Source organism: Megalops cyprinoides, chromosome 10 (assembly GCF_013368585.1).
Source record: "Megalops cyprinoides isolate fMegCyp1 chromosome 10, fMegCyp1.pri, whole genome shotgun sequence".
Lineage (NCBI taxonomy): Eukaryota > Metazoa > Chordata > Actinopteri > Elopiformes > Megalopidae > Megalops > Megalops cyprinoides.
The window spans coordinates 30121851-30136743 of NC_050592.1; the positions used below are offsets into that span (position 1 = coordinate 30121851).

The following is a 14893-nucleotide window of genomic DNA, read 5'->3' on the forward strand; positions in this document are numbered from 1 at the left end:
CCGGAGTATCCTGGGAAATGTACATTGAGCAATGCCATTGGTCTTTACAGATCACCTGTTGACAACGCTGAAGTTTTTCTCTCCAACCTCCATCCAACTTCAAAGGGTTCCACACTTTAGCTTCCTGTAGGTAGCAAGCATTTTTGATTTATTTTATAATCTCAAAATTACCCAGCAAATTGCAATATGCAGTAATAACAAAAAAAGCCTGTCTAAATATGGATGATTAACGGATACAGCTCTCTGTAATGCAATATTTATGTACTATGACATAAATAATTCCCTGCCTAATCCATTGCCACAGTTCTTTACGTTGCCACGCACTGCTTTGAGGTAGAGTCACAGTTTCCTCTCCCAGAGGACAGCCATTTCAAAAGTAAGCTGTGTAATGTTGCAAGGCATTTTTTGCTTATTTTTTAATGTCAAGAAATGCAACCTGACAACTAATTTAAATGAGACCAACATCGAGCCATGTTTTGAAAATAAGTCAATGAAAGCAGTCCTACTTCTTATTTTCACCGGATGCATGATACATTTAATTAGGTTTTGCATCCTGATTATTTTTCCTCTTAGGGCGTTTTCAGACCTATAGTTCGATTGCTTTGGTCCGCAGCAGGGAATAAATTGGTACAATGTTGCATCATAACGTAGGTTCGGTTTGGTTTCACATGGCATTAATTTCTAAATGGACCAAAATTTGTAAAAGAAGAGCAGACTGCTCCCTCATTGGTCACTTTGGTATTTATGTTCTGGAAATAGATTAACGCACCAGAGTTTCCCAGATGATGCAGATCGAGACCACCTCTCTTTGGGGTCTCGGGCCTATTATATTGGGGCGGACCTGAGTGCGATTACTGCGTTCTGACCTATGCAAACGAACCGAACCAAGGGGTCAAACGCACTACGGTTCGATTCAAACGGACTAAAGGCTGCAGGTGCGAAAGCACCCTTAGTGTTACATATGCAAATTTTTTTTACAGAAAAACTGACCCTTTGCATACATCGAGAAACACAGAAAACTGGACTGTAATTTTCAATTCAATTTAATAAGCATTAAAAATCCTTCAAACTGGGGAGAAATGCGCAAAGCTATACTTAATCCTTAGAGTAGGTAACACAGTTTACCGCATATTTTGTGAAACATAAAAAACATGGCATACATGTCTAAAAAAAGACTCTCGTGATGCTACAGGCTTAATGAAAAACATGCAGATCGCACTGTGACAACATTTCTGTTTTCAGCAGAGTAGGAGACATAAAATGTTACATTTGCATTTGTATTGCAAACTGTAAAAAGCAATACAACAAGAAATATGACAAATCCCAGTCCGTATTAGTGAATGCACAAATAGATCAATAAATTAGTAAATAAATAAGAGGGGGATATCAGAAATTGAGACCGGATGTTACACCAGTAATGGTCTCTTTGCTCATCCCTGCAGTCAGAGCTCCAGAACCTTCAGTAGTGTCATGCACAGTTGTAGGGGCCCTCTGCTGGCGGCCCCTGGAACAGCAACGCGTGGTATGAGGAACAGCAACAAGCAGCTGTACACAGTTAGTCTGCCTGACCAAAAACAGCAACTGTAAGACATGGTTCAGACTACACATACCTACCAACTGGAATGAACTTGTGCTACACCAACAACATTACAAACAAAATTAAACAAAATGACACCTATAAGCAACATGGCATGGTTCCTTCACTTAACATAACAGCAGCCTATATGTGTGGATGTTTTTATCTGAGTAGTTTAATGCAGTTACCTGACTATCTATCTATCTATCTATCTATCTATCTATCTATCTATCTATCTATCTATCTGTCTATCTGTCTATGTGTGTGTGTATATTCACATACACAAACAGAGATACATGCCCATACACAAACACATACATTCATACATAAATGTAAATACTCATGACATGCCTGATGTTTTGCATCAATACCTGTATGAACAGTCTGTGTGCATTAACATGTTTGTTTACTCCTTAGTTGAGCCTGTTTTCCAGTCAAGCACTCAGTCACATTGTGTGTGAAAGACACAATGTGGTACTTACAGGAGGGAACACTCATTCTGTAACAGCTGTTCTCCGGTCTCTTATCAAACTTGTCATCAATTCTGCAAGCTCATTTGAAATGGACAGAGATCATAAATAATTTGTAATTACTGGAGTACACTTCTGAAAATTCACCAATTTCACACACATTGCAGGAGATTAGGGAAGTGTTACGCTCTAAGCTACGAACTGTGCTTTTCAATAATTAGCTTCTGTTTAATGTTTATAATCGACTTAAGAGTGCTGCAGCAGAGATGTGTTTGATTGGCGGAATATTAATTTTACTGGCACTGACTACAAAGGTCTTCTTGGCCATACTGTGGGGAACGCTGTGCTCAGAGTCAAGTGCTTGCCACACTATAATGTTCAGTGCTCCATAGCTGACCATGTCACGACACAAGCGCAAAGGGAACAGATTCATCACACACCGATGAGCACAATGCTATCTTCCAAACAGAACTGACTTCCATTGAGAACAATTAAGGGGGGCGAACTCTACAAACGAACACAAGTTGCACCGAGCGTGCTCGCCCGGCTGTGGGATTTGATAAAGGTGTTTAAAATGTTGAGCAGAGTTGGCAGTTGTGAAATCGCACACAAATTCATATTGCATTTCATGCTCGGTGAACACGGAGCCTTTCAAACACTGAATTATGCAGCCAGGGGGATTAAATAAATAAGGCTGGTCTGGCAGTCCGTGGGAGGGTGTTTATACAGGTGGGTGGGGATGTGCAGACCTCATCTGGGGGAACCAAACTAGGGCTCCTCACTACACAAGCAGCTCAGCACTCCGCCACTATCTGCACAGCGGCTCACAGGTCCCGGCCTCGAAGCGAGTGGCCGTGAGCAGCAAAGCTCAACACTGAGGTCACCAAAGGTGAGCAGCCTCTCACCACCAGTCGGATGCATCCAAAAGTGCCTGCCCCCACTCCACCATCTGACCCACACCACCACGCATAGCGGGATCACTTCTAATATTGACTAAACTTTAATGAGGATTTAACTCGGCAACATCTGATTTCTATCGCACAGGCAGACTGCCAGGGACCCATGCCCCATGGAGACAGAGCTCTGCCTCCTTCCCTGGTGGAGTGATTCTACACTGCCTTTTCCCTGAAAACGCACCATGCAGGCTGTATCCTCTCACCTCTGTACCCTGAGGCAGTGTCTGGGAGGGTGGGGGGTCCCTGCCACAATACACACAAATCCGACCAGAGTCTGGAACCCACAACGCTCCTCTTAGGCAAGGTTGAGATGCAGGCTCTGCTGGCCACACACCCACATATCCCTCAGTCTGGGAACTGGACATTAGACTGTCTGTGCACAATGCCACACATTTGTTTGAGCTTTTGCACACTGTTATTCTTGCAACGCTCCCCTGAACAACAGTCATTATAATAAGAGGAGCCATTAATGACAAACTTAGTTTTTCCAGAACAGTGTAAAACTTTAGGGCTGGTTGTATTGGAACTTTATTCTTATGTTATTTCAAGTGTTGTTAGTATATTTTTCTGTCATTCTTCACTGTGGAATGTATCAACTTGTGAACCAAAACATGGTTTTCTATTAGAAACAAAAAATAAATGGATATTTTAGTATAGTCACTAAAACCTAACCAATGATTTGTAATTCCTCTTAAACAGATAAAGTGAAACAACTTACGCTGGAGGGGAAACATTATGTTTCAATAAACATTTACTGTATGAAGTCGCCTCAATACATTTTACTGCGGATCACTGTACACTAGCAATTTCAGGGATAACACTTAACAAATACATAGCTTACTTCATCTATTTCTAGTATTAATCCATGTGAGAAAATCAGAAATTCATCCAGGCTTCTAGAAACAGTGGGAGAAATCACATTCCAGTCTCCGTGTGCATGCAATGATCAAACGTCAGGTAAGGGCTTGAAAGCAGATGTACATTACCGGCGACTCGCTCCCAGCAGTCTTGCAGAGGGGACCCCTGAAAACTCCCTTAATGTTTCGGAAATGGCCATTGCTGAGGTGCGTGGAGCTGATCACAAGGTAGTAGCACGCCATACGGTCCAGTGTGTCCCATATGTGGAGATTCGACGCGTGCGTGGGTTGTTCTGCAGCCCGGAGGGCTCCGTGGCAGAAAACAGCCGTGTGTAACAGAGTCAGCACGAAGCCTTGTCACCTGGTTTGCGGCTCTCGGTTTCACTAAAGGCACCCACAGTGACACCGCTGGACATAGTGAGCCCGCTAAAACGAGTCCGAGATACAGTCGGCGCGAGCGTCAGCACGTGCCATGGTTGATTTCTGTTGTATTAAAATGCAAATCCGTTCGCCCGCCAGGCACTGGAGGAAAACCCCACTCTTTCCCACTCAAGCGACGAATCCCTCGACACTGCTATTGCAATAATCAGATGGAGGAATTTCGCCACAAATTCAGACAGCGCGCAGACAATTTAGAATTAAGGTGGATTTTAAAATACGCAAGGCAGCAGTCATTTAAAAAAAATAAAATCTCTGCATTTTGATCCCACAGAGGCAAATGTTTTGCTTTATTTTAAACTGGTTAAAAGTAAATATATCTGTCGGGATTTAAAACTAATTCAATTAAACGTCCATCTTGATGTGCTGCAATTCCCGTGCCAATATTTATCCAAAAGTTGGCCGTTTACTGTTGAGTTCAAATAGATAATCTTTGCAGAGCAGGCGGAAGCGTCCACTTTGGTGAGGGATTATTTAGTTTACATGTATTGTCGCATACCTTGCTTCGGTTTCCACGCGCGCTGACTGACTGACTTGCAGCGGCGACTTGTCGTGCGATCTCCTCTGAGCCTCGACTGTGTCACTGCCCGCCTTCTCGTGGTATAACCTCATGCCCAAAGCTCCAGCCGAAGCACCCGCATGGAAAGCACGATCAATCCAGCCTCCACTAAGGGTCTGAATAATTAGGGAACACGACTAACGCTCTGTCGGTCCCCCCTCTCCTTCCGTTACGTGTGACAGGGTTTTTAGGTGTGAAGAGAGCGGTCGACAGAATGGGAAAGCTTCGTCTCCGCGATCTGACGGAATTGGTTCAGGCATCCGAAATACGACTGTCATATTTTAGCGATTCATTTGTGATGTATGGAGCTTTCTGCAGGCAGCAGCAGCAAACCAGCAAGGAAGTGTGACCCCGTAAGAGAAGAACACAAAGTTGGCTTGGAAGGACTGCAGGTTTGTGAACCACGACGCATATTTTGATTGGAGATTGCGCCGTCTTTTATTAACTTTTTTCCCCTCCTCCCTGCTCCTATCAAACGGCACTGTCTCTAAATTAAAGGCACCACGGGCGTTCTTTCGTTGTTACATTCACCACATTCAGCATTTAGCAATTATTTAGTGAGGTTGCTTTCTCACAAGGAAACAGAGATAAGGGTCTGTTTTTACTGGTAAGACCTAGCTAAGCATTTGTTGGTCAAATTCAATTGGAAATGTTACAAAGTTTCATCTGCAGAGGGGATGTTCACCAAGAGGCAAATGGCATCAGTATTTTTCAAAAGCAGATGTGATGGACAAAATATTTAGAGGCTACTATATTATGTAGGGGTGAAACGAAAAATTCATATTAGCATAAAATAATACTGTGATTATCATCATGTAATAACATTAACACACCTACGTCATTAATGAGCATAGTGCGTTTCGTATGTCCCTTCAAATGAGACGCGAGTCTGCTTGAATTTACAACACAGCGCTGTCCATACGACACGGTTCTGAAATGAAACTCGACGCCTCCAACAGAATGCGGCAGGGCAAATGACCGCGCTACCTCTGGTCTGTGCCTGTCACTTTGTCACGAACATACGTCTCACGCATGCGATCCGCATACTAATCTTTGTTATTACTCTTAGATTCACTGTTAATTTCCGGCAGTATTTCAGAAGTATACCTTGCAAATATATATGAACAGTTCTAGACAAAGTTTGCGATAAAACACTCTACTGGATTTTTTTTTCTTTTTTTTTCTCCTATTCCATACCACCATCTTTCATGAATAAATCTTCAGTTTTTACACCACTCAACCTCAGTGCATTCCTGCAATGCCCCGATAACATATGGTGTCGCGTGCAGTACTGCAGAATTCCATGAGATAAATGGGACCAGGGCTACCATGTTCCTTCTGTGGTGGAAGTTAACCTGCTACAATGTTGTATTTACCCATGCTGTAAAAGGTGCCATGGCAATCCAGGGCCAGCGCTATGAGGGTGTTTAGGGAGAAGGCCCTCAGTGCACCCCCAGTTGTCTCTTTATCCCGCTGTCAGTACAAAACATAATATTTATTATTGTTTTTTTTTATTTATTTTTTTAAGATATGATGTTTTGCCCCCCCCCCCCCCCCCATGGATTGCAAGTGCACCCCTCTGTATTTTCTCTAGGCACTAGGCCTGCGGCAATCCTATGTATAATTGGTTAGTTTGGAATTTGAGTTTTATTTTCTGTCACACACTGAGTTGAGGAAGTCTTCCGCCATACCACATGTTCTTTCAGACATTAGAATGACTTAACCTATTTCAATTATTTTCACCCACAGTCATATGATTCTCAGATCCTCCAGACTGCAGCTCAGTAAAGCCCAAAGCTCACAATGAACAGATCTCATCCATGCTGCTAGCTGTTCTCTCTCACAGGAGCTACTCTGCTTCCGATTGAATCCAATTTACACATTTTACCAATTTGCCTTAAACACCTACATTCTAATGTCTGAGATTAGCTCAACCATAACTGCATTTTTTAAAATTATACAATATTTTCCTAGTAGAAGTATAACGCAGAAGAACTATAATGCAGTTGTCACAGAAGTGTGATATAATGGTTAGGAAGCAGGACATGAGATAAGAGGGTTGCTGGCATCCTGTGACAGCACTTAACCTGAATTGTTCCAGTAAGCATCTATCTATGTAAACAGGTAGTGTGTAAAATATATTGTTAAGTCAAACAATTAATAATGTAGGGAAGCCAAAACAATACCTAAAACAAATAACGTTGATTTGTTTTGACAAATTTAACCTTACCGTATTTATAGGTATTTCAGTGGTAGGTCAAATTAGATAAAAAAGTGTAACCTGGCACTTTACAGCTGAAAAATTGTTATTACTTGGGTAATGATATGTTTTGCTTTCAGAATGTCAATCCCATCATGAAATGAATGCAAGAGTTGGAAAATAATGCCTCTTATTTGTTTCTAGCTTTTCTTGTTAAAAAAACAGCCCACGGATGAGTATGTAATGCAGGGGTGTCCAAACCTCTCCTGGAGGGCCACTTGTCCTGCATGTTTTAGATCTCTCCCTGCTCCAACACAGCTGATTCAAATGATCAGTTTGTTATTCAGCAGCTTCAGGAGTTCATAACGAGTTGATCATTTGAATCAGCTGTGTTGGAGCAGGGAGAGATCTAAAACATGCAGGACAAGTGGCCCTCCAGGAGAGGTTTGGACACCCCTGGTGTAATGGATGAGGAGATGCGTTTTCTAAAAGTTCTTGACTATACTCTCATCCTCGTGCCACTAGGTGGCGACCAAGTCAATTTTTCGATCCACATTTTGCAGTGACAATCTGGCAGTGAAGTTTAAAGTAACTGTAATGAGAATCACTTTTGTAATGAGAAGCACAGTTTAATCAGTTATTTAATGCTGTTTTCTACCCATATAATTATGACTTAATAATCTTCTTGTGTTTTCTATGGGAAAGATCAGAAGAGATTGTTTAGCTGTACCAAGCATGTGTATGGCCACATATAGTATGTAAGTTGTACATTTACATTTACATTTACATTTATTCATTTAGCAGACATACGTACTACATCCAACTAAACACTGTATCTTGGCCTTTTTCAGATAATTATAAACTTTCCATGGAACACAATAACTATATGTATATATAAAAATGTACTGCATCAACTACGTATACATGCTGAATGATATAGTATCATGTATGCTGCCTGAAGCGGCAGCAGTGGCCAGGACTTGATGTTGTGTGCTGGCGTACCACAAAACCACCAGCTCAATATGTCACCACATGTAACTGAACCATACTGTTAAACCTAGCAATAGACAAACCACATATAAATCACTGCATTCGTTGCTACAGCTATCAATTGATGCAACACTATAAATTTCACATTAACTTGGAGTGTTACAGGAGAACACACTCCTCGATTGCATTGCATTTGAGAAAGCAAACATGTTTTGAAGGCATGATTCATAACGAGTATCGTCTAACATGACACACTATTGTGGAATGTCATGTCATGAGAAGTCAACGTAAAATGCATCACCCTGAGTGCATCCCAGACCTGTCTCCCGCATAGATCTGTCTGAGATGAATTTACAGTTTTCCTCCTTAAAGGAAATGGTTTTTAATCTAAAAAAAAAAAAAAGCTTTTTCGAGACTTCAAAGTTGTAAATTAATTGCATTATCTTCTTACAGAGTGGCCTTCCCCTGAGCTTGACTAACTGCTGTAAATGCAGCTGGCTCACACACAGAATTTCACTGCTGGAGATGGGATTTATTTTCACTGGAGTGCAACACGTTTGACTCCTTTGGAGCTTCTGCTTTGACTCTTATGTTTGTCGACTTCCTGACTTTCATTTGCCCCCAGAGTCCACTTCCTGTTGTATCAGAGAAAGAGAAAGAGACAGATAGAGAGACAGTGGGAGAAAGAGATCCCTACGCTACAGGCATATTACCAAATATAATTACATAAATGCAGACAAACGTTGGCAGCACAGCACCCTGACAGGATTCACTTTCTCTTTTGCTGTTTGTAGAACTGCACAGTGATTTGCTTTTAATGTAATGATTCTGAGCAGGTATCACTTTCTATTTATTACATGACAGAATGAGTTGGGTCACTAAAGTGACCCAACTATTGCATGAGAAAATGAAAACTTACCACTTGCTCATATACTTTCCTCAAAGTCAAGGTTAGAGGTCATACCGTAGGCCTCTGTTTGCTTAAGATAACCATCCCTTTAATTAAACTGATTAGCTGCAACTGATTACTTTTTTATCCATAGGACAGCTTGTGTACATTCCAAAGGAGTTAGAACAACTGTATCTGTTTTCTAAATGTGCTCATTGTGTCACCATTAGACAGAGGAAATGTTCAGTATAAAACTGGAAGCTAAGCACTCCTAGAATCGTGTCTATTTTTTCACCGTTTCTCCCTCTGGCCCCATCCTTCTACAAGAGGCTTAAAATGCAATAAAATATTAAATGTCATTTTTGGGCATATATTTTTTCTTTTATGTGGGGCCGCTTCCGCTTTCCAAGCGCACATTATTATCACACACAGCCACGGCATCCACTCTGTTTTAATAAGGAGCTTCCTCTGAGACATTCGATATTAATGGCACGAAAAAGATTAAAATAGTCTTCCCTCAGAGGATTTTTCAATAAACAAGCATTTGGGGGTAATACGTGCCATTGGTAACACTTAATTGCTCTGTCTGATTCTGATCGTATAGTTTAAGATGACACCGGGGATACATATTTATGCATCCACGCACAATTTACATATGGGATTTTTTTTCATTAATTATCACCAGTAGAAATGATCAGAACTGGTCACCAGAGTGGAGCCCCTGTGAATTAATGACTTCAGACATGACTAAATACGGGTCCATGAAGTGAGGTGGAACCACTGGGATTTATTATTATGTGGCTTTGCTGCAAGAGGGAAAGGTGAGGAAATACAACCACGGTGAATTTCCACGGGCGCGTTGTACATACTGATAAAACAAAGCTTTCAAAGAGGGGTTTTTTCCTCTCTTTTTTCCCAGATTGATGGGAATGAAATATTTGGCAATCTAAATGTAAATGTACGTGAAATTTACTGTTGGGATTCAACATAATTACAATAAGTGAAATTTATTAGCATTGTGAGGGGGAAAGAGGGAGACAGAGAGGAAGGGAGGGGCTGCATTTATTTATTTATATAGGCATATTTATTCCGAGGTATAGGGAAATAGACTGAAGCCGGACGCACACAGCCCTCTTAATTAAAAGCCTCCGTGCAACCAGCACCAGCGCTGTCGTGTCACTCAGGAAATGGTTACACACGAAAAAAAAGATCCTGAAATATGAGCATAAAAGTAATGAGATCAATAAATGTCAAGTAAGGAAAGTAATCACTACTCCAGAGACTTGCTGACCTTTCTAAAGATTCTAAAACTAATCGTCTGTCTGGGATGAGGGGAGATCGCGCGGGAGTTTTTTATGCCGGGTGTCCGCGCGCCTCATGCTGGTCACCGGGCGGCCGCGGTGGTGTTTCGGCTCTAATAATGTGTGTGTAATCTGCTGTTGATATTGTGAGGACTCCGCTGAGATGCGCTTCTCAAACACCCAATGGTGCGCTCCTGCCCCCGCCCTCCAGCGCACTGATGACTTTTAAGACGGGCCTCTTGGATCTGAGGCAGTTTTATCAAAAGCGCCTTTCTGCAGCCTCTACGTCAGCGAGGCGGTGCTCTGGAGGATGGCGCTCGGATGTAGGGGGTCAGGGGTGGGGGGGCTTTTTCAATATCAAAATGTCACCCACTACTCATAGCATAGCTCGACAATACTAATGAGCACTGGAAAGAATTCAATTATTATTCATCGATTGCTGTTCCCAGCTCCCAGCTCTTTTTATACCTGATTCTAAATGTTTGGATCTCAGTTTAGTTGAGGGAGCTCAGGAAAGAGTTGTTTTTAGAGGGAGGAGATTGTCTTTCATATTCCATCTAAGCAAAGAAGCCTGATCAGATGGTTCATTAAACATTTATTCTGACCAAACAAGCACACAATGCTTGTAACATTGTGTCAGACTTAATTCTGCTAGAACACTTCTTAACTGAAGATGCACATTATTTTATCAAAGTCCTGAGTCCAGGAATGGAATACATGCCTGTCTGTGCTTGCAACACATCTAATATGTTTGTCTACAAAGAATAAACACTAATGAAAGTCATGTTGTTTCAGTAATCCCTCACCAAGATGTTTTGGACAAAGCAAGAAGAATAGTCAAACTGAATTAAGCTCAATTCAGATTCTGAGTTGTAAAAATCTTCTATAACAAATAATCTTGACTTGACTTGGATATAGTCTGAATTTCACTGTCTAGATGGCCTCATAGGTTGCGTGACATGCCTGTATAAGGTCATCATCACCGATCCATAGCATTGTCCTTCACAGCCAATGTCACACCTTCGGTACCACTTTCCAGCAGGGAAACCTCCTCACATGGGCACAAAGAGACATGGTGGCCATCTCTCTAAAGCAAAGTACGACCCTTGCAGTGACCCGCTCTAGGCAACCAGACTCACAAGTCCTCTTTACGACCAGTCAGCAACTGGCGGGTCACGTTACGGCATGCTCTAGGTCTGGGCTGGTTCACCTCTGTGAATCTTGCTAACGCTGGATGCAGGGCCAACCGAATTCACGGGAGACCCGAGGAGAGCGCAAGAGTCAGCATTGCAGAGTCCTAACCCGTCCCATTGCCTGCGCTTCAGACATTTAACAAGACCCTCTAGGACCCGACCTCAAAGGGTCAAACCGCCAGTTGCAAATTGAAAAACATTGTTTCTGGTTATTCCCCACGGTTGATATGATGCTCTTTCCCGCTGGTGTCTGACTGTATTAGTGTAGTTGGGGGTTTAATCCCTCTGTCGACAGGGTCGGTGATGCATAAAGCTTTTTCTTCCACCTCATGCACTGGTGGTCAGTTCAGAGGGGAAATTTCAGGCTGGTGCTGTTCCACATGAGGATGCGAGGAGAGAGCTCATGTTCCAGCAGATGTAAATGTTCCAGAAGATGGAGGAAGACAGTGTTGCAGAAGGTGGGAGAGGTTTGTATTCTAGAAAGTGAGAAAAGTATACACCCCGTACGATGGGAAAGGCCACATTCCAGAAACTGGAAAAAGTCCACCTCCCACAGGACATGCAGTGCTGCCCATATTATACTGTTCTAAAATCAAGGTGAAAGACAGATAAGAATAATATATATAATAATTTATTCAATTATTTCAAACTACAACCTCTCAATCATAGTATGAAGAAGAAAAGAATGTTTCCTTACAAAGAGATGCCACAATACTCAAGAATTATTGTACATCTCTCTACTGCTAAATTCCTGACATGACATTTATATTCTTGTCTCATGCACCATCTTCTTTGTTTCAAATAATAACCAGAATCTGGCATTTTAATTCATCAGTCACAAATTATATCAGGTCGTCTTAATACCTATGTAACCATGGTGTGATTGCACAAGCATATACTCTGTAAATCCTATGGTGCTATTGTTATTACCCAGGTTGTGATTTTAGCATTTGAGGTTTTAAAGTAAATGTCACAGGAAGGACACAGACAATGAGTCATGCAAAACAGGCACGCTGAATGCAGTGTGTGACGGAAACATGCTCTTATGGTCTTAGCACAATGTTATGGTGTATGTGCAAAATGTTTTAAGTGGCACCACAATATAAGTAGCACTGGGGTTACATGCTAGCTCAGGTTGTGCAACTTTGTTGACACCAGAACTGGCCTAGCGTTGCTTTCAAGGAAAGACATACCCCGGAGCTGTTTAAACATCATAAGAGCCATTTGCTGAGCTTCCAGTTCTAGCTGGGGTGGGTTCAGGACAGAGAGGGACAGGAGACATCCTGCAAATGGCACTATAATCCAAAGCACCAAAGGGATGGACTGACGTGTCACTTGTTGGTGACAGATTTCATTATAAAATTTCCACAGCAAATGAAGTGCCTTTACATTTGACTTTGTGCAGTTCATCTGAAACAAGTGTTGCATTTTCTTTTTTTCCCCCTGCTTATATTAAATGCTTTCATTTGGAATACCATCTTCAAGGTTTTTCTAGGCTTGTGGCATTTTCCGACCATTTCATGTGAGCTCCGTGACAACATCCCAGACTTACTCATTATTTCTTCCCCATATTTGCCACAGAATATACTAAATAAGCAATATGTACCTGTACAGCTGTTACACCTTGCCTAACCAGTGTAATAACACTGTAGTTACACAGGCATTTAATATAAAGCGGGAAAGATTTATCCACAGCCATTCGACTGACTCAGAAGGACACGGCAATGCAATATACTATGGTTTTATTACCCCTCCTATGGCCTGTTGTGTGTGTATTAGTGTTTCAGCTCTTCTGGGTATTATGAAGGATTCTCTTGGCCGTGTGTGCCGTGGGATTACAGGCACCGTCTGACACACAGCAGGTCGGGGTGATTGAGTTATTTCACTGGTTCATCGATTTCGGAGGCAAACGCATTAGCTGAAATTCCTGTACAGGAGGGGGAGTTTGACAAAGTCAAGTGGAGACAGTGCAGGGAGGAAAAGGGAATGTGTTTTTGTGTGTGTGTGTGTGTGTGTGTGTGTACATGTGTGTAACACAGACAGAATGAGAGATTTTCTTGGAGCATGAATGTCTGTTGGCGGGTGAGTGTGTGTAAATGTATCAGTGTGAGAATGTATGTGTATGTGTGCGCACGCATGTGTGTGTGCATACATGTGTGTGTGCATGCCATGTCTGAAAGCATGAAATATCTCCTATAGACAAAATGACACATACTCATACTTATCTGCTTGCACATGCATGTGTGCACGGGTGTATACCTTTGTATGAGCAGAGCAGGCATATATGTGCATTATCTGCCTGCACTAATGACAGGTCACAGCTATCCTAATGCTGATACGTCATGGTGAAGAGCAGATTGTCTTCTAGAGTGCCATTTACAGAAACAACTTGTGCAAACAGAAAGATAACTTTGCTACCAAGTCCTCATATCTACTAATGTAATAAAAAAAGATACTCTGCAGGTGACCCCCAAGCCCCGCTGGCAGATATCTCCACAAGGAGCCTGACTGAGATTATTCCTATAGAAACAATGGGCGAGAATGGAGTTTAATGAGCCTCTTTATAAAACGTTAAATTATGCAGAGAGGGATGATGATCTCTTGACCTCACATTAATCAACGACAGCCAGCAATTTACCTGAGCACCTCCTGCTGATTTCCAGGGGAGAAGCCATGGCCCAGTTCTGATGACAGTGAACTCGCTGCTGAAGAACAGTTATATAACCCGGAGGGTCCCTCAGGCTACTTTGTGGACAGAGGCTTTCACATACAATAAGTGTGGATACTCACTGTGGTGGTTCCCAAGGCTTTTGCTTGAAGTAAAATAGATATATATCTAAAATGCACAAACAAAAAAAAAACAAAACAGCAACAAAATAAACATAGATGAAAAGCACAGATGAAATCAAGGCCAATCATGGTTGACATTTGTACATATTATGAGCATGTACAGACTTAATCACCCCTCTCTCTCTCACCCTCTCTCTCTCTCTCTCTCTCTCTCTCTCTCTCTCTTTCTCTTTCTGTGTGTTTCTGGCTCTCTCTCTCTCTAAGCAGGGCTCTCAGCTGTTCAGCAGGAACTGTGTGTTCTGGGAGGCATTGCACCTGGGACCTGCAGTATGAGAAACACTGCCGGGGAGGCAGTCTGTCTCTCCACAGGCTGGGGCTGTCAGACCACACTCTCCATATTGGTCTCAGGGAAGGGGTTAAGGAAGTTACGAGGTGCAAGGGATCATGGGAGGGGCACAACTTGTAGTAGATGTGTGGTATATGGATGGTCAGGTCGCGGTCTGATGCTATGCTCAGATCGCCATACCTTATCAAAACACATTACTGAAACCATGCGCGAACTACAGAAACAAACCCAAGAGAACTCTTCATAAAAAGTTCACTGGCACCAGATGGAAATGAACAGAATTAAAGGGGTTTATTTTCAGATACCTCATCTTTAATTTCACATTGAA

General features: G+C 42.1%; 1 protein-coding gene across 1 annotated transcript in view; it reads right to left on the reverse strand.

Moving 5' to 3' along the window:
- Window positions 1-4394, reverse strand: part of LOC118785051 (G patch domain-containing protein 8) — a 117961-nt gene extending 113567 nt beyond the window's left edge. Inside the window, exon 1 of the mRNA XM_036539577.1 lies at window positions 3989-4394. Coding sequence (XP_036395470.1) covers window positions 3989-4102 — 114 coding nt within the window. The 5' untranslated portion in view covers window positions 4103-4394. The remainder of the gene's footprint in view (window positions 1-3988) is intronic.
- Window positions 4395-14893: the final 10499 nt, after the last annotated feature.